Source organism: Actinia tenebrosa, unplaced genomic scaffold (genome assembly GCF_029948245.1).
Source record: "Actinia tenebrosa isolate PJP-AT-01 unplaced genomic scaffold, QUT_ActTen_1.0 PGA_scaffold16__25_contigs__length_10494907, whole genome shotgun sequence".
In the NCBI taxonomy this organism is placed as follows: Eukaryota; Metazoa; Cnidaria; class Anthozoa; order Actiniaria; family Actiniidae; genus Actinia; species Actinia tenebrosa.
The window spans coordinates 524,362-551,860 of NW_028292576.1; the positions used below are offsets into that span (position 1 = coordinate 524,362).

A 27,499-nucleotide genomic window follows, 5' to 3' on the forward strand; every position below is an offset into this window, starting at 1 on the left:
GGCTCCATTATGTTTGGTCTTGGAGATCTTTGGTCTCGGTTGAAGTATTTGAGATGTAAATGCAAAGGCAGGTTGACTGTCTCCGGTTTCGGTTCCATGACTGACCACATCATCATCCTGATCATCCCAGATGTACTCGTACGTTGTTCTCCCACACTGCGTGAAATAGAGAAAATGCGGGTTCTGATATCAAAGTATTTGAACCCGTATTTCCTAAAAATACATTGATTGCCGGAAGTACCTAGGAACCTATCACAATGTTTGTCATGGAATGTCAAAATCCTATATTCCCATATTCGAACTATTTTCCCTCTCCGGGAATTTCCGGGGTCCGAAAATTATCGTTGTATTTTTCAGTATTTCCTTCGATTCTTTATGTATCTGAATGACAGTTTTGAAAATTTTTAATGAGGTGCCTATTAATGAATTGTGTTTCTTAGTATTTATTTTGTTTTGTTGAATTCTTTAATGGTAGTTTAGTGGATTCGAATTGACATTTTAGTTTAATGAATTGTATTAGACTTATACTTTAAATTCTGAATTCGTATTTTTGAGGATTCTTATTGATATTTCAGGTTTACAGATCCGCATTTCTAAAGATTTTCTGTTATACTTTGAGTACTAAATCCGTATTTTTGCCATTTCTTATTGATATTTTAGATTTCTTACTCTTATTTCTCCAGGATTTTCTTTGATATTTCAAATGCCGAATGGTATTTTTGCCGATTCTTTGTAATATTTTAGATTTCTTAAGCGTATTTAATCAGGATTTTCTTCGATACTTTAAATTCCAAATTGGTATTTTTAAACATTTTCTGGGACTTTTTTGGATACTTTGAATACTAAATTCTTATTTTTGAGAATTTCTGGGGGATATATCAGACATTCAACTGGTATTTTAAATGAGATTATTTGGATTTTCCAATTCCCATGAAATTGAATCATATATCTATAGTTATATACCTACTTTTTCTATGTTATTTCTAAATATGATTTCAGCTATCCCTACTATACTTAATAGACAATACTTACATTAACAAAACATTTATTAGTTCCAAAATCGTAGTTAAATGGTATTGAACTAGAACAGTCTCACAAATGTGAGGCAATAATTATACATAGCATTTGGTAAGAAAGAAAAGGAACTTGCAATAGAGCTTTTAAAACCTCCTTTTCCTTTTGCCCCATTTTTTCTTTCGTCTCGCGCACATCATTTCATCATTATCATGTTCATCATCGTTCGTGGTGAGTGTAGGGGCACTAGGCCTTTTGTTATGTGGTGTGCTGCACTGTGCAGCTAATGATGGTTCTATACCTGCTGGTTCCACATCTGAATCCTCAGGTTCCTGTTCCTCTTTCTCCATTGTTTCCTCTGGTTCCTCTGCGGGTTCCTCTGATTCTTCTTGGTTTATGGCAGTATTTAGTGCCCATGCCGGGGCATTTGATGGAGAGGGCCTTGGTGATGGATGTTCTCTCACCCTTTTATATTTGGGGTGGTGAGATGCTGTTTCTTGTGAGGAAGCCCTTTCTTGGAGTCTGGCTAGGGTCGTATTTAGTTGGTTACTTCTCCAAGAAGGGCTTTTCACAACCCATACATCTTTCTCATCACCATCCTCCTCATCACTCATAAAATTATGAGTGATGCCCCCGAGCATTCTTTTTTCTTCCTCGGAGGCAACTTCCGTCCTCTGAACATACAGCTGTTAAGTAAACGAAAGAAAATTGATGTTTTAATATATAGTTTGAATCGGCCTTCGAAGACAACATGACCCAAATAAACAAGTAAGCTTTAGATTCCAAGATATTTTTATTACTAGCTTTAGCACTAGCGTCTCGTTTTTCGTTTATAATATCAAGATATGTTTATGTAAAGGCCAATTTACACAGTAAACTTTTGCTTACAATTGTTACCGGCAAGCAATCTGCTTACAACATGGCTTACGACAGTACTGTTGCTAGAAATTCAAAGCTGCACCTTGTAAATTGGCCTTTAGAATTTCAACGGAAACTTTTGACTTCACAATTTCGGAACGCTTTGGTTCATAGTTAATATAGGGAAGAGAATTGCAGCCTAACTTTTCACGAAAAACTCATCAAACTCCCCGGTAACAATGAAAATACAGTAGTGGTTAACATACCCTTCTCCTTCTTGATGTTAGGGCTTTTTCTTTCTGCTTTTTTTCAGTGGCATCTCTTCTTTCCGGCAATTTGTCTAGGTGCCTTTTCATTTCATAGTATCGCGTGGCAGCCCCTAAGAGTAAAAACAAATGTTGATTAGATATAATACACAAGGACAAGGACTTTCTTTAAAAACTGAAGCTTAGTGAATCCTTTGACATCCTAGACAAAAATCACAAATTTTCTCGCTACGACAATCAAAGTTCGTGTCTGAAAGATTTTTCTTAATGCATTTTCTCTTGAGGAGAATATAGATTTCATGATCAGGTATAAGATAAAATATTCATATTTCGTAATTGTGACTCACTTCTAATCTAGCTTTGCTGTCCTTCAGTATGGTTTCCACAAGGAAGTGCAGTTGTGAGGGGTGTCAATTCTACCGGCACAGAAAAAGAAATGGTATTACAAAGATGCATACAATTCTTTAATAACATGTAACTATATTTCCAATATCAAATAATCCGGAGATGATCTTACTTTTCATCCCCACGATACTGGTTGGCGGCATCTTGTTTATTGTGGAGCATTCATACGTCTTCCTGCTGAAACAAAAGGCATGACAATGCTTAATAAAAAGGGTTTTAAATTAAAATGGGCTTTGTTCGGTTTGCTTGGCGTGGGCCCATGCCCAGCAGTGGGCAAGTTTGCCTTAACTCTTTCCCGTTCTTGCAAAAAAGGGGTTAAAATGGCAGGATCTAAGTTCAATTTTATATTTTCAAAACTATTTTGAGGCATGTAGGGCAAGATACCTCAAATTAAAGCTGATTAAATTTGCTCTTAAAATAATCAATTTTTTTAACCAGAAAAAGAGGATCACTTATGAATAAATTAGCATAAATTAGCATAAATTAACTCTTAAGGCAGTGATTTTTTCCTTAAAACGCCCCTAGTTTCCAGGGTTTACAGAGCTTGATGAATTTCTTTTACAAAAAAGTTGATAATTTCATCAAGAAAAAGCACACCAAGTTTGGAGACAAAATTCTCAATTTTCAATGAGATATGAGATTTTTCGTGATATGGTTTTGGCCGCGCAAAACTGGCCAAAACATGTTTCCTGGGCGTCCATTTATTAAATGCCTTTTTTTGGTCTCCAAGCATTTCCTTTAATGCGATTTTAATTACAAAATTGTATTAATGCAGAATATATTCCTTCTTGAGCCTTTTTTTATATAATAAAGCCAGTCTCCTGCCCTTAATAATACTAATTACTAATACTAGTAATAATACGTACGGGTCAAGAGTTGTATGTGGCAGTAAATAATATTGTACATGCTTATGCTAATACTCTATTTGTACAAAACAAACAAACCAGTTGGAATTTTTTTCATCTTTATTCACTAAAGCAATAAAATATGTAGGACAATACACTTCATTTTCAACATTGCTTACGGTTTTCCTTAGTGTTTCTTAGGCAAACAAACCTGCAATGCAAAAAGGCAAAAGGAGGTAAACATTTTAGTTCATAAATATACAGCCAATTGATACACAGTTTCTTACGGCACAATGTCGGGAAACTGAATATAAAACTAGTCATGGTGATAGTCCTTGCTGTGCCACACCCTGAAGCAGTTCCTAGCACTAGTTATGTGTAGGAACACCTGACATTGAGGGGCATCACAATATGAGGCCACCCTCAGCTGACCTCTCCCCTCATGATAACAAACAACACAGTTGCGTCGAACATCCTCTGAAAACACAGGTAAGTGTTCTGTAAAGAACTGTCCAGAAGGTTTGACCTTGCCGCTAGTTGGGAGAGCATCATCATCACCAATACCAGCTAGTTGTCTGACAAGCTCTTCCTTATAATCAAGGAGTGAGTAAGACTTTGGTCTCCGAAGGGCTTCGACATTGGGGTTGTTGGCTCTATGCTCCCTAAATAGAATATAGCTGTTGACAATAGCTATGTCAATTAGGTGAAAGAAGAGAGTCTTCCACCAACGCATACACTTTCTGAGACAGTTGTTGTTAGCCAAGATCTGGTCAGAGCGATCAACAGCATTCATATAAGAGTTATACTGCTTGATTGCTGCTGGTTGTTGGACATTGATCTGCCTCCAGACATTTCCAGTCTTGACCTTTCTCGTCACCTGACATGCTTCATTGGCATTACCAATGGTTGTCAAGAGGGAAACAACCTTGTTGTCCTTCCACTGCAGGGTAAGAACAGGTGGGGTCCTGTCCCACCTCATGCTTCCACGATCTTTTCCCCTTGCCCAAGTCTTCCCATTTTTGAGAACTACTGGGAATTCTCTTCGACTTTCTATCATGGTACCAGTACATGGCACCCCAAGCTGGTACAAATCTCTCACCAATGGAAAAGATGTATAGAAATTATCAAAATATAAGTGATAACCTTGGTGGAGAAAAGGTTGCATAAGTTTTAAGACCACATCATATGCAAGACCATTGGCACTGACATTTCTACCTGCAGCCTTGCCAATGTAAACATTGAAGTCACAGGTATAACCATTACTACTATCCGCCAACACCCACAGCTTTATACCCCACTTGGTTGGTTTATCCCTTATATACTGCCTTATGCCTGACCTGTGTCTGGATTTTACCATCCGTTCATCAACGGCCAGGTTTTGCTTAGGCTGGTATAAACTAAGGCAACGGGCTTTAAATGCATCTATAAAAGACTGCACTTTCCTTAGCTTGTTACCAGGGGCCTCAGCTGCGGGGTGGACAACATGGAGCATAGCCATAAGAGCTTTGAATCTGTTGATAGGCATAAAGGCTCTGGCCCAAAGACCATGATAGAGTGTCTTTGTGCTCCAATATCTGTCAAAAGTACTAGCTTTGACAAGACCAAAATAGATGAGGGCAGCTATTAGCTTCCTGATTTCTTCTGGATTTGTATCCAGCCAGCTACCATCTGGCCTAGTGTAAGACTGTTGTACTCCAGTAGCTATCTTTAGATATGCATAGCTGTTAGTATGCATACATATATCATTTGTCATATCAGTTGTAAAAAACAGCTGGAAAAATTCAATGGCTGTGGTTAAAGTGTTTCTCAGATATGGCTGGTCTGAGTGTAAGCCAGGTGGCCGTCTAGGTGCAAAGGGTGGTAATATATTGCTAGTATCTGGGTGGTTATAGCTTTTTTCCCCTTGTTGAGCAGCATTCTGAACTCCAACAGCACCTCTCCCGACATTTCTTTGACCACGAGCCCTGCCAACACCAACTCTTCTACCAGCACCACGGGGCCTGCCAACACCAACTCTACCAACAGCACTAGCTCTTCCAACAGCACCGGCTCGTCTAACAACACCAGCTAGTCTAACAGCACCGGCTCGTCCAACAGCACCGGCTCGTCCAACAGCACCAGCTCTAACAGGTCTACAAGAATGCACAGCAGAAAGGGGAACATTGAAGTCTGGATCACTTTCCTCACCTGATGAGGGATCTGAGTCTGGTGGTGGTGAATCGGTCTCCTGTTGTTCCTCCTCATGATCATTACTGTTGAAAATTCAATAGTAAAGTATTAGTTCAACTTATTTTCAATAAAATAAGCCATTTGACTTTATATTTTATGGTCTAATAGACTGCTTAGAAAAGATGATAAATAGAAAAATCAATAAAGAAAAGGAAAATAACACCAGATTATGAAAAGTAAAAGATTTGCATCGATCAAGTTCTTCAAAAGCATTTGGTAAATAAAACAAAATATGTTAAAATTTCTAATCTTTTCTTAAGAAATTCAATCAAAATTAAAAGCTGAAAAGTCAAAAAGAGATTCTAGATGAGATTTGGCATACAATGTATAAAACGAGCAGAGTATAAGCCACGATAATATCAAATTTAAAAACAGCATCTAAATTGCCATGGAAACCGATTTGCCAAAGAAGTGCTAACCGCTTCAACGAAAATTTTATTCGTAAAAAAATTAATTCTATGGCAAGAGATTGTCAGAAATTTATGAATAAGTATATGACTGTTGCAAAAACACTGTTCTGGTTGTCTATGTGGTGTTATAAATGTGATTTTTTTTAGGTTTTACATGAATCTAAATGTGATCATTCGTAAACACGCTTCGTGACAGTTTTCACTCACCTCGATTCTTCACTTTCAGCGAGTATTTCTCGGTTCAAATCCGATTCTTCTGAACTAGAAATCCCTCCACAGCTGCTATCATCACTAAGGGCATCATCCATGATAAAAGAAAGCATTTCCTCTCTGTCAATATCAAAATTAAAGGCTCTTGCTCGCTTTGGTTGAGACGCCATTTTTGAGCGTCACGCTCCAACGAAATTTTTCGGAGTTGCCGGTGAAAAACAGAGTCAATAATTACTCGGCGATTCTGAAACGAAGCCAGTGATTGGTTTATTTCTTCCGAAGGCTAGTTATCGATTTTCGTGGCTTTTCGATGAGATCCGACGATTTTATCCGATTATGACGTCATCAGACGAATTCGTCCGATTTTACTGAGCATGAACGGGAAAGAGTTAAACATACCATAGATCACTTTTCTACCTCGTTCATTGAAACACCACTGCCACCAAATTTGTCAACTAAGTCATATTTATGGAGAATATAAACCAGAAACGATGTTATCGAAATGAAGAGAAATTTGCATTTACCTAAATAATAAAAATTTCACTTCTTTGAGTCAGTTTCACGTTTTGTTTATGCTTCACCTTCGTTGCTTATTATCTTAAGAACTCTTTGTCATTTTAGTAACTCTAACCCAAATCTAAGCTATAATTTATCACCTAAAACTTTCCATGGCAGATAAAACTCAACTGTACTGGTTATTTTACTAACAATTACATAGGCTATGGCATGGCGTCACTGGATTATGAGCTGTTTTGTGCACTAACAACTCAGTTAATTCAAGACGCTGAAATGAGAAATGAGGGCTGAATTTCCCGCTTTTTGTACCATGGCTACTCAAATAAAAAGAAATTGGGTTAAAAAAGTTTTACATAAGGCTTATCCTTTTATTTTTCTTGTTTTAAAACAAATTCAAGATGCTATAAAATTTTAAGAAACCTACTAGTCGGCATTTAATATAAAAGCTATTGGGTTCTAAGAATTATTATTTATATGTCAAGTGAGCTTAATAATGATAAAAAAGTCTTGAAGTAACTCATCTGAGGTTTAAAAAGGCTAAAGTGACATTTACATTCGTTTTACATGAGTTGTTTCATTCGTTAGCGAGTTAGTCTTGAGCTTAAGTGTCAAGTAATAAAGTTTGGTAAATCATGTACTACTATGCTTTAATGTAGCCTTAATAAACGGTTAGATATTTCTTGAAGTGATTTCAATGTTGGTGAGTTGGCAAACAAATGTTCGATGATTTTATATGTGGGCGAATTGGTCCGTTGGCGAATTGACTGTAATTCTGCCCAGCATTATGTAAAGAAGCCAAAACTTATTTCTCTTAAGTGAGTGTTAGAAGCTTTATACATCACCGTAGAACAAAATAGGATTGCTTAACCCCATACTAAGAATTTGTAGTAGTTTTGAATATCCTAGCGTTATATAGCCAATGGGAGTCCTTCTATGTTTTATATTTTGATTTGTGGCAATATCTACCGAATCTTAAGCTGCCTCAATCCTGTCTTGTTTTAAGCCATCGATTTGTCTATTTTAGTCAAATTGAATGCCCTTTGCTTGCACATTGCTTAAAGAATATAAATTTGCCAAACGTAATTATGCCTAAACTTTCTTTGGAAGAGGTCCATAATGGCCACCACGGGGATCTTCTTCGTCTTGGCTATCATTCCATGAAACAATCTCTTCCCTTAGTCCTGCGGTCTCTTGATGGCATTTTGCCAAATGAAGCGATGAAGAGCATTAATAAAGGTAAATCAAACACCATACCTCTTTAACTCCTTTTTTCCCTTGATGATCCATGGGCTGAAGTAGTCTACCGCACAATAAGAGAAGGGCGGCGCCAGTTCCAGCCTGTCTTCGGGAAGATCAGCCATTTTCTGGGTCTGTGTACTTCCATGAAGTCTCTGGCATTCACAGCAAGAAATGTTGCCGGACACCGTAGAAGTGTTGCCAATAATCCTGCAGTATCATTTTTGAAGTGTCAACTTTGAGCCCATGTGAACTTCGAGACACGAGTCACGATGAGTCACATGAATAATTTCATGAGTTTTATAGAAAGTTGTCAGGGTCAATATTTGTATTTCATTTTGAAAAGGAATACAGAACTAATCAAAATGCTTTTAAGCCAACGTTTAATTAACTTATTAAAAAACGGGAATATGATTTACAACGTTTACCGTTAGTTTACCGTTTACATCAGTTCTTGCCTTTATATGAAAATCCTTCCATTTAAGGATTCTTTGCGTTAATTTATCAACACAATAAGTATACATTGATAACTTGCACAGCCGTTCTTTATGAATAGTAAGACTAAAAAAGACGGGAATGCAGTTTGCAGGCATGCCTGCCGCTCACTTTTAATGATATAGCTTCAAGTTCTGCACGGACACAGGAAGTCCTACGTTTCCTCAAACTTGGGGTACTTGGGTCAGCGGTTTTTCGAATCAATCCTTCAGACAAAAATTCATGTTCGTTCGTAAATATGGATTAGAAAGACAATATTTCTTGTAAGAACTGTATAAACACATAAAATAAACAAAAGAAAACAATACAATAGTCTACTTCAGTAATTGTTTCATTTTATTAAAACCACTATTTTCATAAGCGTGCATCTATTCAAAAAATATAACTTAAATTTGATAAATTAAACGAAACTTACCTGTAAGTTGAAGTTTGATAGAGATTCTACCGTAGCATTTGCAGAAATGAGGTCACGTGAGATAGCAAACATGCGTATCCGAGCTCAGTCTTTAAAGAATTTTGGGTGACTTTGAAAAGTACATATGGGGGCATACACTAATGCCCAGGGTGAATGGGTTTTAGGGAGGGGTGTGACCTCCTCATTTCTGCAAATGCTACGGTAGAATCTCTATCAAACTTCAACTTACAGGTAAGTTTCGTTTAATTTATCAATTCTACCTCGCATTTGCATACAATCGGAGGTCACGTGAGATTTCAAAGCTCAAAGTCTCACAAAATTAGCCCTCACAACAGTAATAGCTACATGAATTTTATTTCTACTGAGATTCATGTATAATAATGTCAGAATGAAACCTTGTAACATAGGTAAAAGAACAATTAACAATAAATTTGTAACAGCAATATAGGACTAAGCCTGAATATTAATTGTTCGAGGAAGCCAACACTGCTTCTGCAAAGTTATTTGGCTTTACAACTGGTCTGTCATAGAATCGTGCAAATACTGACTCTGAACTCCAGCCAGCTGTGGTCATTATGTCTTCAATAGGAACGTCTGCAGCTTTAGCTGCTGAAGTTGACGCTGACCGAGTACTATGACTTTTAAAAACGCTAGTGTCAATTCCAGCTGCTTTCATGGTTTGTTTAATCCACCTAGAGATAGAGTCTCTGGATGCTGGTCCATGAGGCTTGGCATGACAAATAAGCAGTTGACGAGAATCCTTCCTAAGGGAAGCAGTTCTTTCAATGTAAACATTCAACAGAGTAAGCACACAAAGTTTTTCATCTAAAGTGTAACGCTTGAAGACAATGGGAGTCAAGTGTCTGTTTTTCCCCCCAGTGTTTCTGGTCTGTTTTAGGCATGAAGTTATATTGAATGAGATTTCATTTGGCTGTACATTCATGTTATCTAAAGACAGTAACTGGAGTGTTTGTGTTCTTTGAGCGGATATAAGTACCATAATCATGACTAGCTTATGCGTGAGCAGTTTGAGAGATAGTTCTCTGGCTGTAGGGAATTTCTTCAAGTGAAGTAGCACTTGCTGTGGATCCCATGTGGCAATATATCGTGGCAATGCAGGTTTGAGGTTAAACAACCCTGACATAAATCTGGACACAACAGGATGGCTGCCCAGCTTCACCCCATCAATTTTGATGAAGCTTGATAAAGCACTTCTAGCTGTTCCTACTGCACTGTAACCCATAGATTTAGATAAATGACACAAAAATTGAAGGACATTTTGAAGGCTGGGCTGAAAACTATGAACATTATGCTCCTCGCAGAACTTGACCCATGCTGCAACATATGTCTGATATTGCTTACGAGTCCCTGTCCTCCAGGATTGAAGTATAATGTCAAGAGGTTCGCCTGTTACTCCTTGATTTGTAAGAGCTAACCTGATACAAGACAACCAAGAAGTTGCAGTTTGGGGTAAAGTGGATGTACCTCCTCTGGGCTGTGAGGCAGCATCAGTGTTTTTCGTTTGTTTGTTATCTTTATTGGTTGAGCTTGGAGCATTTGCAATAGCCTCGGATACCAGAACTGTGTTGTCCAATGAGGAATTATCAAGATTGCCATTACTTTGTCTAACTGTATTTTCTGAAGAACTTTCCCTATAAGGCTAAAAGGGGGAAAGCAGTATATTAGTTGATATTTTCCCCAGTCAATTGTAAATGCATCAATGGCTATGGCACCTGGGTCAGGTTTCCAGGCTACATATTTTTGGACTTTATGGTTAAGTCTAGAAGCAAACATGTCTATCTCCGGCATTCCCCAACATTTTGTGAGGTTTTGAAAAGAGTCTAGGTCAAGGGACCACTCAGTATTGCTGTCATTTTTCCGGCTGGCTTCATCTGCCTCAGTGTTAAGACAGCCAGGCAAGTGGGAGACAGACAGTTTTAAGCTTCTTTCTTTACACCATAGTATAATATCCCTTGTAATTTCATTACATTGTGGGGAATGAGTGCCTCCCATATGCTGGAGGTATGTGACTGCTGTGGTATTATCACATAGCACTTTTATAACCTTGTCATGCAACTGATGACATAGAGATTTAAGGCATAAAAACACTGCTTTCATCTCTAGAAAATTAATGTGGTTAAGTGATTCCTCTGGTGACCATCTTCCCCGTGCTATTAAGTCTGTTCCTTCAATTATGCCACCCCAGCCTGAGAGTGAACTATCAGTTTTTAGGGTGAGCTCAGGTGGTTGTAAGACTAGTGGGCAAGGGAAGAGGTCACATTCCCTAATCCACCATTCTAGATCTTTCCCAGCAACGGGTGAGATGCTCATTTCACTATCTAGATTCCAATTATGTGATTTTAGTGCATTTGTTTTGTCATTCTCTAGGGACCTATAAAATAGGGGTCCATAGTACACTCCAGGGAATGAGGCAACCATAAGGCCTACTACAGAGGCAACTTCTCTTATAGGTACAAGTCCCTGATGTTTTAATAGTTTTGCACATGATTGTTTTAGCTTGTCAACTTTATCAGGAACCATAGATATATCCATAGTAGTCGAGTTAATAATGAATCCCAGGAATTTAACTTGCTGTGATGGTGTAATTATTGATTTGATGTCATGGACTGTAAAGCCCAATGAGCTAAGCAAGTTAGTTGCATCTTTAGTTTGATTATTAAGTTCCTGAGGGGTATCAGCTAACAAAAGAATGTCATCGATATATCCCACTAAAATGTTGCCCTTAACTCTAAGGGTAGCATAAACTGGTTTCATAAGCTTAGTGAATGACCTAGGGGCACTAGATAGCCCATTAGGTAAGCATGTAAATTCATATAATGTATTTTTAAAATTAAATCTGAGGTACTTTCTGTGTTCAAATGCTATAGGCACTGAATAGTACGCATCCTTGAGATCAAGAACTGCCATCCATGACCCTTGTTTAACGAGTTGGGCAGCTGATTGTAAGGACTCCATTTTAAAATGCTCATAGGTTACATGTTCATTGAGTCTTTTTAGGTTTAGGATCAGCCTGTGTGATCCATCCTTTTTGGGTCTTGTGAATATGGTTGATGTGAACTCATCTTCACAGTGAGTAGTTTCCACAATAACATTTTTATCTCGCAATTTAGCAATCTCTTTGTCTATAATTTGTTCCTCTCCTTTGGAGAAATGAATGCAGGGAGCTACTGTTTGATGAGGCTCTGAGTCAAAGGCTATACGATAGCCAGTTACAATCTCAAGTATGGTACTATCGGATGTTAGCAACCTCCAGGTGTCTATAAAATTAGCTATATTACCAGCTTTAAAATTTTTGTTGATAGTGCATGCACTTACCAGGTCATTAGAGCTTTTTGTGTCTATTTTGACTGTTGTCGTTGTTTTGTGCTCTGTCTCTGACCTTCTTTCCTTTTCCAGGGTTTGTAGTCCTGGCCTCTGGAGTTTTTTGAATTCCTGTATTTGCTACCATGCGAATTACCATATGAATTGTTGCTACGGTAGTCTTTGGATTGGATTCTGGCACCAATTTTGTTCTGGTCACCAATATCTTTCAATTGTTTTTGGAGGTCATCTCCAAAAAGCATGTCAGAGAAGGGAATCTGTGAAGAGCACAGATAGGCATAATCCTTGCCTATGTCTGACTTCATAAACAATTTTCTCTGCACATTTATCTCATAGTTTGCATGTGAGAAGAGAGATAAGGCCTCTAAGCCCTTTTTCTTCATCTGCTGAAGTTGGTCGCCGCTCAGGTGCCCTGTCATGGACAGGTCAGTCATGCGCATGACTGGTATCATTCCTTTCACTAGAGCTTGTTGAATTTTGTACATTTGTGCATCAGTTTTTCTAGTGTAATCTCTGAGCCTTCGCCAGATGCCTGGATTCACCCTAGTAGGCTTTGCATTTTGACAGTTTTCCGGCCTTTCTATGCGATCTAACTTGTCTTTTAATGCTTTATCCGACATACAATGTCGAAGCATTTTGTCAACTAGCTTAGCGAGCTGGTTATGTTGGAGCTTGGCCCCAGTTATGTCATCAGACTCGTACTCCTTTTGGAGTTCGGCTAGTGTTTCATCAATATCTGACTCACCAGATTCATGTTCGTGTTCAGATTCATCTGAGACATTGTTTTTACCAATGATCTCATTCATGATTTCCTCAGGGTCTCGATCATCCTCGCCATCAGGCGTGCTCGTGGAGCGGCCATCTTGGCGCCGTTTTTTGGCGGGACGATCTTCAGGGGCCGCTGAACGTTTTGCCGGCCCTTTGCCTTTTCCCTTCACGGAAGGGGTTCTTGAAGAGTCTTCTTGCAATTTTGTAGGATTTTCTTTGCCAATTAGATGTTCTGTAAGTTGATTAATCGCTGATGTTAAGCGGGTAAGTTGGTCGGCTGATGTATCGAGCGGCATGGCCGACTCCGAAGTTCCTTCACCACTGTCAACGGTCTTCTTGGAATGACTTTCCGGTCTCTTTCCTTCGTCTTCAGAATCTAGGCTGATGTTTTCAGCCATTTTTAAAACTATCTTGGGATAATTTTCGTCGAAAAGAAGCAATTTCAACTCCTCTAAGACAAATCGCGACTGTATGCTCGGACAACAACTCGCACTGAGCTCGGATACGCATGCTTGCTATCTCACGTGACCTCCGATTGTATGCAAATGCGAGGTAGAATCTCTATCAAACTTCAACTTACAGGTAAGTTTCGTTTAATTTATCAAATTTAAGTTATATTTTTTGAATAGATGCACGCTTATGAAAATAGTGGTTTTAATAAAATGAAACAATTACTGAAGTAGACTATTGTATTGTTTTCTTTTGTTTATTTTATGTGTTTATACAGTTCTTACAAGAAATATTGTCTTTCTAATCCATATTTACGAACGAACATATTATATTATTTTAATTTTGACACAACTAGATAATATAACATATTATATAACATATTATATAATCCATATTTACGAACGAACATATTATATTATTTTAATTTTGACACAACTAGATAAGCTTAATTAAATTTATTATTGTATGCTGATATTCAATTCTTTTATGTCATTCAAACAAAAAACTTGAACGGAAAGCAATACAAAAATCTTAGTGGAGTGTGTCACACAAGCTTTACAGACAGTTAAAATATATCAATCTTATGATAACAAACAGATAGAAACGAATATCCATGAAATAATTTGCTCATGGTCTGTGAGTTGCTAATGCTTCAATCTCTTCGGGAAAGCATTCTCTTTGGGCTGACTTTATTAGTTGTCTCTCTGCTGCTTTCATTCCTCCTGTGTTAACTCACGACTGTCTTCTCTGTCTCCTTGATGCTTACGTGCATTCTTGACAAAACGGTTCATGCACCCTACCTCTCGAACGAGTGATAGGCCAATCTCTAGCTTTCTCTTGGGGTGTGTCCTGTACCACTTTGAATACTTTGAAACATCTGGTCTCTTCTCTGGAGGTGCTGCTACCAAATAGGCAAACCTTTCTTTGTTGATCTGTGTTGTCCTTGGTTGCAAGATGCTCCTTTTTTTTCTGATTTCACTTCCTTGTGAGCTTCAGGAGCACTTCCAAACTTCCTGTCTGCCCACTCGCCTTCTTTTTTCTGCAGGTACGAGGGCTCATGCCACCAGGAACCATCGTTAGCTAATTCATCTGCTGATAGTCCTCTTGTCCTTTTGTCAGCTGGGTTCAGTTTTGTCGGGATATACCTCCACTGATCTGGATTGGATCCCTCATGAATCTCGCCTACTCGATGTGCCACAAATGGCTTATAATTGCGACTCTGTCCTTGTATCCAGAATCCAATGTTGTCACTGTTGACCCAATAAGTGACTTTGTTCAAAGTAAGTTCCAGTGCTGAGCATACCTTCTTTGTCAATCGTAGACCAGTCAGCGCTCCCATGAGCTCTAAGCGTGGTATGATTAGAGCCTTCACAGGAGCTAGTCTACTCTTTGCTGCAACTAACTGGGTGCTAATGGATCCATCTGCAATGGGTGCTAATGGATCCATATTCATGCCGTGTGTATGTTGCTGCAGCATAGGCTTTGTCTGAAGCATCACTGAATGTATGAACAGTGATTTCTTTCACCGGTTTGTCTTCTCTCAAGCATCATTGTATTGCAATCTTATCTAACATCTTTAGCTCGTCGAACCGTGCCTTCCACTTTCTTGTTAGGTGATCTGGAAGCTCGTCATCCCAACCAAGCAACTCCATCCATGCTTCTTGCATCAGTAGTTTGGCACGTACCACATAGGGTGTCAAAAATCCATATGGATCAAATATTGTTGTAATTTTCTTTAACACATTGCGCTTGGTGAAGACAAAGTCTGTTGAAGGTGGTGTAAAATGAAATGACATCTTGTCGTCTTGAACCATCCACAACACTCCCAGAGTCTTGGTTGATTGAATTTCTCTTCTCTCTAAATCAACCTCTTTAGCTCGATTTACTTCCGGTATGTCTTCAATTACTTCCGTTTTCTGTGATATCCGCTTACGTATGTGGAATCCCGCTTTTTCTCCCAGTTCTGTTAGCTGTCTCCGGACCTCTTTGGCTTCCTCTATGGATTCCAATGAATGCATAACATCATCCATGTAGCAACTTTTCTTTACTGCTTCACTTGCTAGAGGGTATTCCTTGTTGTGAGTCTCAGCATGTTTCTGCCAAACATACTGGGCACAGAATGGACCATAACATCCTCCAAAGATCAATCTTGAGAATTCATACACGTCTGCTTCTTTGTTAGGGTTGAGATCTCTCCAGAGAAACCGATGTAACGGTCAGTTTTCTGGTAGTAGTGCCACTTGGAGATACATTTGGCTTATGTCACCAACAAGGGCAATCAGTTCCTTGTGGAATCTGATAAGAATGTCCAGAATGTCAGTTTGTAGCTTCGGTCCTGATAGAGCTGCTTTGTTCAAGCTCTTACCATTGAACTCTGCCGAAGCATCAAAGACAATCCGGGTCTTGGTTGACGGCTTGTCTAGTCGAGTAACTGGGAAGTGAGGCAGGAACCACTCTGTGTCTGGTTTCGGTTCCTCTGCTGACACTTTGCGGATGTACTTCTTCTCTAAGTACTCATCAATGACCTGCTGATATGAACTTCCTAGTTCTGAATTGTTAGCAAGTTTCCGTTCTGTTAATTTCAATCGTTCAGCTAAGGGTCTGTTGTTCGGTAGCTTTGGCCACTCCTCTCTCCATGGGACTGCAACAGCATAACGTCCATCTTCATATGTCAAGGACTTAGACACTTTCTGTAGAGCTACTGATTCATCTGGACTCATTGCTGGTCCTGATGGTGTGACGCCCATTGTGTCTAAGTCCCAGAACTGCTTCAATGTTGTGTTTAAATCGGCTGTCTCTGCATCCAGTCCATGCATGTGGTATTTATTGCACATTCTTGCATGGTAGTTGAATCGAGTGTGGTGGTTGTCTAGTTGGCCAACTGCAGTCCATCCAAGGGGACAAAGTCGTGCATAGGGTTCATGGGTTCCGCCAATGATTTCTTGCATGGGGTACATCAAGTTATAATTATCAGTTCCTAGTGATACATCAATTGTTCCTTTGTTCGCTGGTCGTGGGAATGAGATGTCCTTTAAATGATCCCCTTTCTTTCTCATCTTAATCCAGTCAACAGGTTTCATTCCACCACAAATATTTCCAGGAGTCTTTGCTCTAATGACTGTGTCAACACTTCCATCTACACTTTCTAAACCAATGTTATATGTCATTGAGAGAAAGCGAACTTGTTGATTGTTGGCAACATTGACTTTTATCCATTCTTTTTCACCTTGGATTCCGAATTCGTGGATTACATCCTCATTCACATGTTGTGTCACTTCCTTTGTCTAGACAACAGTTCACTAACGGTCTCTTGTTCTGGTTCTTCAAGACAACTGGAATTGTTTGCAGTGCTATACTCTCAGGGCTTCCTAACTCACGTGATGCAGTCTGAGTAGTTGGGTCCCTCTCCGTGATTCCACCTCCTCCTGGGTTGTTTTGACTTGGTGCTTGAGATTTAGATCCCATCCCAAATGGACCAGAACTTGGTGTAAAGGAATGACTATTTTTGTTGGATGGATACTGACCGCCCTGTAGAGATGCTCCACTGGGTGGTAGACCCCAAAAGGAAGACGACAATGATGGAAATGCTGGGCCAGGTACTTCCCTCGGTTGTACTTGTGCTGTAGTTTCACTTGGTTTCTCTACATGCAACAGCCTATGATGGCTGTCAGTGCACCCATTTAGGTTGCATACTCTGATTCTTGGACAGTTATTGCCCAAGTGTCCATCCGATAAACATCTATAACACACTCCAAACTTCTTTGCTGTGGTCTTTCGGTCTTTGGTATTTTTGCCTTTGAACACTTCACAGTTCCTAACATATACTTTGACGTTCTGTTGGCGTCTATTTAAAATAGATACTGTTGACATAATAGTGAGTAAACATTTCTTTTGAAATGTCAGGTAATCAGAAAAGATAAGGAAAGCGTACACAGTCGTATTTGCCCTTCAATTTACGGCAAGTTGAAAATAATTTAAATTACTGCTAAAATCAAGTCATTGTTTACTATTTAGACTACTTCGTGAATGCTGCTGATAAAACTGAAAATACTTTAAAAAAAGGGACTATAATTATCATTGTCTCAGATCTGTCCTTTGGGAAAATGGAAAAGAACGTTACTGAAACTAGTCTTCCCCGCAGCCGTTCTTAGTGTCGTTCAGATTGTGTGATGAAGGACACTAAGAACGGCTGCGGGGAAGACTAATACTGAAATATGTTACGTGAATTCTTTCTTGTAGTCCTTATACAGCTTTTTCAGATAATCTACGTCTGGAATGATGTATTTCCTGTCATGCTGGATGACTTTGATGTCTGGCTTCACCACAAATTTCACATCTTCATCAAAAGTCTTTCCTTAATTGGCCAGGTGTAGAAACCATCCACTGGGTTATTATTGAGGAAATTTATCCTTAGTATACCTCCATGGGGGTTGATGGACTGCACCCTGCCAAAACTTAAGTAGGTGTCATAGGCCATGGCCACCCAACTGTAAACTCTCACTTTGGCAATATCAAAGTCCTAAAAGCCATAAATTTTACGTAATGTGTTCATTTATTAAGAGGTGAATCTATAAAAAGGGATTCAGCTTTCGATACTCACCCAATTCTTTTTTTCTTTATTTAAATCGCCTGTGAAGAAATGGAAAACAAAGGATTTCATTAATTCATGTAATGATGGTTATATGCATGTCCAACATTTTTGTTTGTCTTATGGCCCCAAAACCTGTGTGAGTGGGTGTGATCAGTATACACCTGTATTATATAAAAGCCATTTCTTTTCTTTTTCTTGCCTTTCTTCTCACTGGCCTGAACTTCTGGGTCTTTTCTCTTTGCAGTGTGGCATGCTGAGATTATCAAATAAAACACCAAATAAGAAAAGGAAAATCTGAAAGTGCACGTAGTTTACTTTTTTCCTATCTTATTGCATCTCCTTGTAAACTAAATAACCCAGACTTTAATACTCTTAGCATCCTGGGCTTCCTCCTCCTCGCAGGCCTCTTGGTTTTTGTTCAGTTCTTTCTACGTAGAAAAAAGTACATTTTAAGTGAAGGCCGTGTTCTGACCTCGAACCTTTGCTGTATTGCCGAACCCAGGATAGGAATATGCCACACCCGTGGCTTAGAGCCATCAATCCTCTCAGCATATCCATTTTGAATTACCTTATTCATGAAGGCTATGTAATCGTCTCTATACTTCATGTCCCATACGAATCTCCATTTTAAGTGTGTAAGCCGACGCAATGCTATTTCCCAGTTGTTAGGCAACTCAGTTGTTTCATCCTTTAAGGTCAAAGGCATCTCATAGTGACCATCTTCGCGATGACGAATGCCTTCCTTCACTTTCTGTAGAAATCTCTGATCCTCAACTGAATGACCTCGAGTATTGGTTGACCTTTCGGAAAAGTCTTGCTCAAACATGCGCTTTATCTCAAATGGATTGATGACCTCCCTTGCTTGAGCATTGATAACAAAATTTATATGAACAATATCAATGTTAGCTACCTCGCGGGTGACGATTCAGTGAGAGGTGAATTCATCTTGCTGGTCTTTTTGCACTTCATGGGTTGGAGCAACTGGACCAATGATTCCCCATCCCAGTAAACTTTGTATAGCATATGGATCATCTCCCTTCCCAAGGATAAGCTCTTTGGGCTTGAGTGCTCAAGGACAATTACCTCCGATCAGTATACCAACCAGTAATTCCTCATGATAAGGCGATATCCTCCCTTGTATTTTCTTCAGATGCGGCCACTTGCCTGCAGTTTCTGGTTGTGGTATCTGATTCCTCTTTGATGGTATGCATTCGCGTGAATATGTCTTTGGCAGCTCGATTGCGACCTTCTTGTCTAGTCTCTTTATCACCCGTCCTTCAATCTTCTGCTCAGGGATTTGCGCCTTCCTGAGGAAAGTGTTCAATTTGAGGTTAATTTCTGGACCACGAACACCGAGCTGTTTAAATGTGGAAACCGTGATAAAAGTAGTATCACTAGCAATATCTAGCAGGGCATAGATCATGATTTCAATATCTGGCTGACCTTTATGGTGAATCCAGACATGTACCATCATGGATCCTATGGTGGATGATCCTTGTGAGCTGTTGGCAAGGTTTACAGACTTGTCCGAAACCGTTTTGTGAATTCCAGATTTATCAGCTTCCTGCGTGGAAGCGGGAAGCACATTTGATGACACCTTGAAGTTTTCCTTATACCCTGAGGTGTCATGTAGAGAGGTAGGATGAGTTTTGGAGCATGTTTTGAATTTGAGTCTGGCTTGGCAGCTTCTTGACATGTGACCAGCATTTCTACAAAATTTATTTACACTGTATCCAATACACCTAAAAAAGTACAATAAATATACACATAAAATTTCCTTTCCAAATTGCATGTCAAAAGTGTGAAATTTCACACCTAAGGTGTCAAAAAAACGCAGGCAACACAAGGTTCTTTTTCAATAATTTATTGATATCTCTCTCTAGAAAATGTTATAAAGAAAATAATACTTGAGCTATGAAAATAAATTGTATAAAGAAAAAAATTAGGCAGCCCGGAGCCCAATCCCTTCAATACGTCGTTTGCCCTTCCCATTGTATATTTGTTCAGGAAGAAGAGTCTGTCTCTGTCAGAATCGACCCTGCTCTCAATTATGGCTTCGAACGCGCGGATGAATATTGGGTATTCAAAGAAATTTCCACTAAATGTTGGCAGGTTTTGGGCAGGAAGCGAGCTTAAGTTTTGCTGTTTCATTGCGCTAAGCTCTGTCTAGCGCTCTTGCAAGCTTATTAGCTCCTGTAGTGTTCTATTATTAAGACCAGAGTCATTTACTGTCATACACGCGTGTTCTCGCAGCAGTGGAGATCTGAAGTTTATGCCCTGGGCATTCAAGGTTGACGCCAAGGTTGAGGTCAAAAGGGAGACTTGAACGCAGAAGGGGTTCTTAGTTGATAAGCTGTAGACAAATTTGTCTTAATATCTTAATGTCACCAGTGGGCCTTAAGCTATCATCATCATGGTTTTCCTTAATCACGCCTATCGGCTTTCGGTCAGTCGGGAGAAAACTAGGAGACTTGCCCTCGTTGTCACTGCTAAGTGCATTGTTAACCGTGCCTATTGGCTTTCAGTCAGTCGGGAGAAAACTATGAGACTCGCCCTCGTTGTCATTGCTAAGTGCATTGTTAACCGTGCCTATGGGCTTTAGGTCAGTCAGGGGAGACCCAGAAGCCTTGCCCTGGTTATCATTGCAGTGTGCGGTATAGGCCATTTGCAGCAATTGATCACGTGTCAATTTGCCCCATAGCAACAAGCCCGTGGTGGGCAAGCTAACCACGCATTCCTTGACAACAATAAGACTTTGAGTGGCGAAGCTTAGCGATACTAAGACTATACTGACTGTTTTTAACCTTTGTTCTGTCTGGTTTGACCCGATATTCCGTATAAAGTTGAAAGAAGTGTTTTTTTATCGTTGCCGATAATTTTTATCATAAAGATTGGCCGCAAAAGAGAGTTTTTTGTCTTTATTCTGGTCGCCGTGGACAGAAGACGCGTGTGCAAATGGCGGAATTCTCAGGTATGTTTATGACTCATTCAAACCCCGATTTAACATCAAAATTTCTCTTCAATTGTCAAGATTCTTTTGAAATGAATGTAGATATACCTACAGATCCTCTTATACTAATAAAAACTCATATTTGCTAGCATTTGAGGCCTGATTTTCGTTTTAAAACTCGAGGTGCGATATCTTCGCCGACTGCTGGCGGCAACAATTTATAGACTGTTTTTGTGCTTAAAATGCTTCTCGAATTTAATTTATCTTCGAATTTAATGATTCCAGATGAATTGACTGATATATCGAGACTTCCTGAGCTTACATCTCATGTTAATGGTATAGATAGTGGACATGAAGATGCAACGAAGCTTACTACGAAGCTTACACTCTCTCGTCAACATTGTTGTGTCCCAAAGTGTACCGGCGATTCTCGCTACAACCAAGAGCTTTCCTTCCATCGATTTCCAAAAGACACATCATTAAAGGCAGAGTGGATCTCAAATATCATTAACATGAGATGTAAGCTCAGGAAGTCTCGATATATCAGTCAATTCATCTGGAATCATTAAATTCGAAGATAAATTAAATTCGAGAAGCATTTTAAGCACAAAAACAGTCTATAAATTGTTGCCGCCAGCAGTCGGCGAAGATATCGCACCTCGAGTTTTAAAACGAAAATCAGGCCTCAAATGCTAGCAAATATGAGTTTTTATTAGTATAAGAGGATCTGTAGGTATATCTACATTCATTTCAAAAGAATCTTGACAATTGAAGAGAAATTTTGATGTTAAATCGGGGTTTGAATGAGTCATAAACATACCTGAGAATTCCGCCATTTGCACACGCGTCTTCTGTCCACGGCGACCAGAATAAAGACAAAAAACTCTCTTTTGCGGCCAATCTTTATGATAAAAATTATCGGCAACGATAAAAAAACACTTCTTTCAACTTTATACGGAATATCGGGTCAAACCAGACAGAACAAAGGTTAAAAACAGTCAGTATAGTCTTAGTATCGCTAAGCTTCGCCACTCAAAGTCTTATTGTTGTCAAGGAATGCGTGGTTAGCTTGCCCACCACGGGCTTGTTGCTATGGGGCAAATTGACACGTGATCAATTGCTGCAAATGGCCTATTAGTACGCCTGCTCTGATACCTATCTTGACGTCACAGATTACTCTCATTGTCAGATCACTTTTTCACGTCCACCCTGACACAGGAAGCCCAAAATCGCAACTTTAAGCCTCAATATCTCGTCCAGGAATTATCCAATCGACCTCATATGTATATCATTTGAAAGTTGCTGATGTCTAGAATATGATAAAAGTGGTTTGCTTTTAGGGGTGATATGCACTTTAAATTCGCGGTGAAATATCGCACGTACGCACCACATTGATTTAACAGGGAATTTCTCTGTTTACCTGCTCTGCAGCAAATAAGACTTCCTTCTGACGGTATATCTTCCTCTTTTGGTTTCATCATCTTTAGACGTCCCCATACGTTGCATTGACATTGGCCTATGGTAACCATGTCGACCATTTCTTTCTCTTTGTGAGTGATTGATCCACATTCTGTACCAATAATAGGGAGTTTAAGATAGGGCAGCTACGGTAGACTACTACGGTTGAACGCGGTTCGTGATCTGGGACGAGTTTCAATGCGCATGGCTGAAAATTCATGCATGCAGTGGCTAGCAGTGAATCCGCTATCATTTTGGCTTCCTATTTCAACCATGGCTTCGCCGAATGCAGAAAATGAAACTGGTGAGTGTTTATCATGAGTTTTTGGCAAATGTGTACGTATATCAGGTTAAATTTATGAGGAGAATGTATTGTATAGCTTGCTACAATTTAACACGCTGTAATATCGCAATTTTTTAGTTCCACAAGTCCATGCAATGTTCCACGTGTGGAGTCGGATGTCACCGGTTCTCTTCGCAATAAGTAAGTAAAAACAATCAAAACTACTTTGTAATTCTTTCACAAGAGTTAATGCAGAGAGAGAATAAAGTCCATTAAGATGTTTTTCTTAGTTGGGGTTGATTGTTACATCACCTTATTTTAATTGCAACAAGCGATGTTCGCTCTAAAATATTTTTATATTTATACTTTCAATCCCACGACACTTAGGAAACGAAGTAGGAAAATAATGTACTATTATTATTGTTATTGTTATTATAGTTATTACTATTATTATTATTATTATTGTCATCATTATTGTTGTTTGAATGCAATTAGATTAAAACCATGAAATATTTTGATGGACTAACAACAACTAATTTGCATCTAACATGGAACCAACCATGCACTCGCGACATCCTCACTGGAAAAAAAAAACTTATGTTGATAAACTTTTTCATTTCCTTCTTGTGTCGTTCTTTCTGTTCCTAATTTTATCATTCTATGCAGGAAATTTTGTTTTTGCGGCTCAATAAAGTTTTGTCTTTCTTGGCACTAATCAATTATGAGCAATATATTGAGAGAGGTGCTTTGCTAGAGTATTTTCCTTATATCCGTGAGACACTTTTTAAGAAATTGCACTAATTAGTTCTGGCTAGTCTTTGTTCAGTAAAAAAAATTGCACTGAATTAAATTTGCGATTTTGTCAGCAAACTATTACACAGATGTAATGGAAGCCCTTTCTCTATTTCATGGGTACAATATATTTGCACTTAATCATTCGCTTATTATAACTTATTACAACATCCAGCCTGACGAACATCTAAACCGGAGCGGGCTCCATCTAAATAGATCAGGAACTAAACAGTTTGCAACCAATTTTATTAATTTTTTAAAGAAGACATAGGAACTAACTGTCATGGAGCCCATAGAGAAAGGGAACAAGGGTAAGTCACGTAATTTAGACAAAATATTTGGTCGTGGTTTAACAATGGCTTCCTTAAATATTAATAGCTTAGTTGCGCACATTGATGAATTACGGGTGTTTCTCGCCGCATCTCCTGAAATTGATATCCTGGCAATCAATGAAACAAAATTAGACTCTACCATTATGGATTCTGAGTTACATATAGAGGGTTTCGATATTGTCAGAAAAGATCGATCTCAGAATGGTAGAAACGGAGGAGGCGTATGTATTTACATGAGAAACAACCTGAGTTATCAAAGACGCGACGACTTTGATGATGGGATCTTAGAACTCATCACTATAGAAATCTTTAAGCCACGATCAAAATCATTCTTAGTTAGTACTTGGTATCGCCCTCCCAACTCACCCCTCGAGTTATTTACGACATTTGAAAAGCTCATAGATAGCATTGATAAGACAAATCTCGATTATTATTTGTTAGGTGATATAAATTGCGATCTCTTAGAACTAACGAGAACGAACCTAGCTTCATCTAATTTAATTGATATTTTGGATATCTATGGGCTTTATCAGCTATTAAATGAGCCAACACGTGTAACGCATAACACCAAATCATTAATTGACTTATGTGTGACAAACACTCCCGACAAAATTAGTAAGTCAGGTGTGTATCATCTTGGCATCAGTGATCACTCTTTAGTATTCATGACGAGAAAAATTCATTACGAGCCGTCAAAGGCTCGCAAAATTGAGGTACGTAACTTCAGAAATTTCGATCAAGACAAATTTTTGAGTGATCTCAAACAACTGCCATGGTCAGACATCAAGTCTTACGATGATCCGAATGATATGTGGATTCGCTGGAAAACCTTGCTAACCAAGTGTATTGATTCCCACCTGCCTGTTCGCCACAAGCGTGTGGGAAGGAAAAACTCACCATGGATCACAACGGAGCTAATACAGAAAATGCGGTCACGTGACCAATTGAAAAGGAAAGCAATTTCCACTGACAGTGACTTATTTTGGAAAAAATACAAAGAATCGAGAAACAGGATTAATAACGAAATTAGATTAGCGAAGAAAAAATACTTTACGGAAAATTTAGCACTAAATAAATCTGATCCTCGGAAAACATGGCACCTCCTTAATGATCTAAGTGCTCGAAAGGCTAGCAAATTTTCCGGCGTTTCCGAAATTAAAGTTGCCAATAAATCAGTAACCTCACCAAGTGAGATGGCCGAGATTTTCAATGAACATTTCACAAGTATAGGCCAGTCTCTAGCCAATAAATTACCTCCATCTGACATTAAATTTGAATCATTTCTGAAACCTACAACTGGTAAAACTTTCGCTATCCAACCTCCAAGTGAGCAAACTGTTTGCGACTTGTTAAGAAGTATAAAGGAAAAGAAAGCTGCAGGCTTAGATAACATACCCAACAAATTGCTAAAAATGTCCGCCTCTATAGTGGGACCATCTCTCACTGTGATTTTTCGACAATGTATTAAAATGGGCATTTTTCCTAGGGAGTGGAAAATAGCGAAAGTAACGCCTATATTTAAAAAAGGGGAGAAAACTGACCTAAACAATTATCGCCCAATCTCGGTCATCCCCACTGCTTGAAAGATATTTGAGAAGATCGTTTATGATCAACTATACGATTATTTGAATGAAAACCAGTTATTGACGGAATGCCAGTCAGGCTTTCGCTCCCTGCACAGCACTGTCACTGCGTTGCTCGAAGCAACGAACGAATGGTCAGTTAATATAGACAAGGGACTACTTAACGGAGTAATCTTCATAGACCTCCAAAAAGCCTTCGACACCATAGGTCATGAAATTCTTTTGTCCAAACTATCGAATTATGGTGTAGATGAAGGCTCACTCAAGTGGTTCCGTTCTTATTTACTGACGAGGTCTCAGCTGTGCAGTGTTAACGGAAGTCTGTCTGAGCCTTGTACTGTGAGCTGCGGTGTACCACAAGGCAGTAATTTAGGCCCACTTTTATTTCTCCTGTATATTAATGACTTACCAAATTGTTTGGCGCAAGCCATAACAAGAATGTTTGCTGATGATACCAGCATCAGCGTTCATGGTAAAAATGTAGGAGACTTGGAACCAAGCATCAACACTGAACTCACTAATATACATCAGTGGTTGTTAGCAAATAAGCTAAGCTTGAATGTAGCGAAAACGGAATTTATGATTATTGGGTCCCGCCAAAAGTTCACAGCGCAATGCGATTCCACTATTAATATTGCGATTAATGGAGCTAGCGTTAAACAAGTTGATCACACCAAATCTTTGGGTGTCACTATCGATAAAAACCTTAATTGGTCAGAACATGTTAACAACATTTCGAAGAAAATCTCTTCAAGTATAGGGGCTCTAAAACGTGTTCGCCCATTTATTTCGACCGATAGTGCCATCCAAATCTACAAAGCCTTAATTCTACCCAAACTGGACTATTGTAGTGCAGTTTGGGATGGATTAAGTGATAAACTATGTGTTCAACTACAAAAGCGTCAAAATCGAGCGGCTAGAGTTATCACAAGATCTAACTATGACATAAGATCTAGCCATCTCCTTGACCAATTAAACTGGGATACACTTGCAGTTCGTCGTAAAAAACAAAAAGCCCTACTAATGTTTAAGACGATGCAGGGACGTACACCAGTTTACTTACAAAACCTTTTCTCCGACTACCATACTAAATACAACCTTCGAAATCATGATCATAAACTGTCAATACCTAAGCCACACACTGAATATCTAAAACGATCATTCAGCTATAGTGGGGCAAAATTGTGGAATGACCTACTGTTAAGTATGAAAGAGGTCAAGTCAGTACGAAAATTTAAAACGGAAATTGATAGTTTGTACAGTAAGAAAAGTTGTAACTAAGGGCTCCACGGCAAACATGTAAAACAGTAACTAGCTTTTTAATCGTAAATCTTTACTTTTAAATATTTTTAGGCAATTGACTGATGTTTTTACCGTGGCAAAATAAAGAAGCTTCCTTCCTTCCTTCCTTCCTTCCTTGGTATTCAATTATGTTTAGGGCATGAAAAAATTTTTATTTCTTTTTTTATTTCACTTTACAGTGGAACATTTAGATGGACAGAGGAACGAGATAGACTTCTTCTACGACAAATAGTATCCCTCGAGCCTTTTGCCTACAAAGCTGGGACTAAAGAAGCAGGTCTAAGGTGGACAGAAGTAGCAGAACGGATCAACTGCTATGCTCATTTCTCAAGTGAACCTAGAGATCAACGCAGTGTGAGGGAACGTTTCAACAAATTGTTGGCAGACTTCAAGAAAAAAAGCAGGAATGAAGAGTCTGCAAGTGGCATTGCTCCTGATGACCAAACAGAAAATGCGATGATATTGGAAGAAGTAGTCGAAAAAATGAAATCTCCGCTGATCCAAGTTGCAAGGGATGAAAACAATCAGGAAAAAAAGAGACAAAATGCCATATTCATTAGGAACAATGCAATGGAGACATGGTCTAAAACAAGAAAGAGTGGTAGTGAAGGTGGTGATTCGGGTTCAGAGGGGAACGGCCAAGTAGAGCAGGCCTTGACCAAAAGACGTAAAACAAGAAAAGGAGGGTCAGAAGCACTGCAGTACTTGGCTGAAAAAACAGAAGTAGAAACCGCTCTGCGAAAGCAAGA

At 39.0% G+C, this 27,499-nt stretch overlaps 3 protein-coding genes across 3 annotated transcripts; all 3 read right to left on the bottom strand.

The window, feature by feature from the left end:
- Nucleotides 1–9,321: 9,321 nt before the first annotated feature.
- LOC148910486 (uncharacterized) lies at nucleotides 9,322–13,407 on the bottom strand. The gene is made up of 3 exons (XM_089031391.1): nucleotides 12,565–13,407; nucleotides 12,236–12,361; nucleotides 9,322–10,559 (listed from the first exon to the last, which is right to left on the bottom strand). Exons 1-3 carry the CDS (start codon nucleotides 13,405–13,407, stop codon nucleotides 9,363–9,365), a joined length of 2,166 nt encoding a protein of 721 aa, XP_088887517.1. The 3' UTR covers nucleotides 9,322–9,362.
- Nucleotides 13,408–14,360: 953 nt separating this feature from the next.
- On the bottom strand, nucleotides 14,361–14,906 carry LOC148910487 (uncharacterized). Its single transcript, XM_089031392.1, has one exon. It carries the CDS (start codon nucleotides 14,904–14,906, stop codon nucleotides 14,361–14,363), a length of 546 nt encoding a protein of 181 aa, XP_088887518.1.
- A 100-nt stretch (nucleotides 14,907–15,006) lies between these two features.
- LOC148910488 (uncharacterized) lies at nucleotides 15,007–16,515 on the bottom strand. The gene is made up of 2 exons (XM_089031393.1): nucleotides 15,710–16,515; nucleotides 15,007–15,607 (listed from the first exon to the last, which is right to left on the bottom strand). The coding sequence occupies exons 1-2, from the start codon at nucleotides 16,513–16,515 to the stop codon at nucleotides 15,007–15,009; spliced, it is 1,407 nt and encodes a 468-aa protein (XP_088887519.1).
- Nucleotides 16,516–27,499: the final 10,984 nt, after the last annotated feature.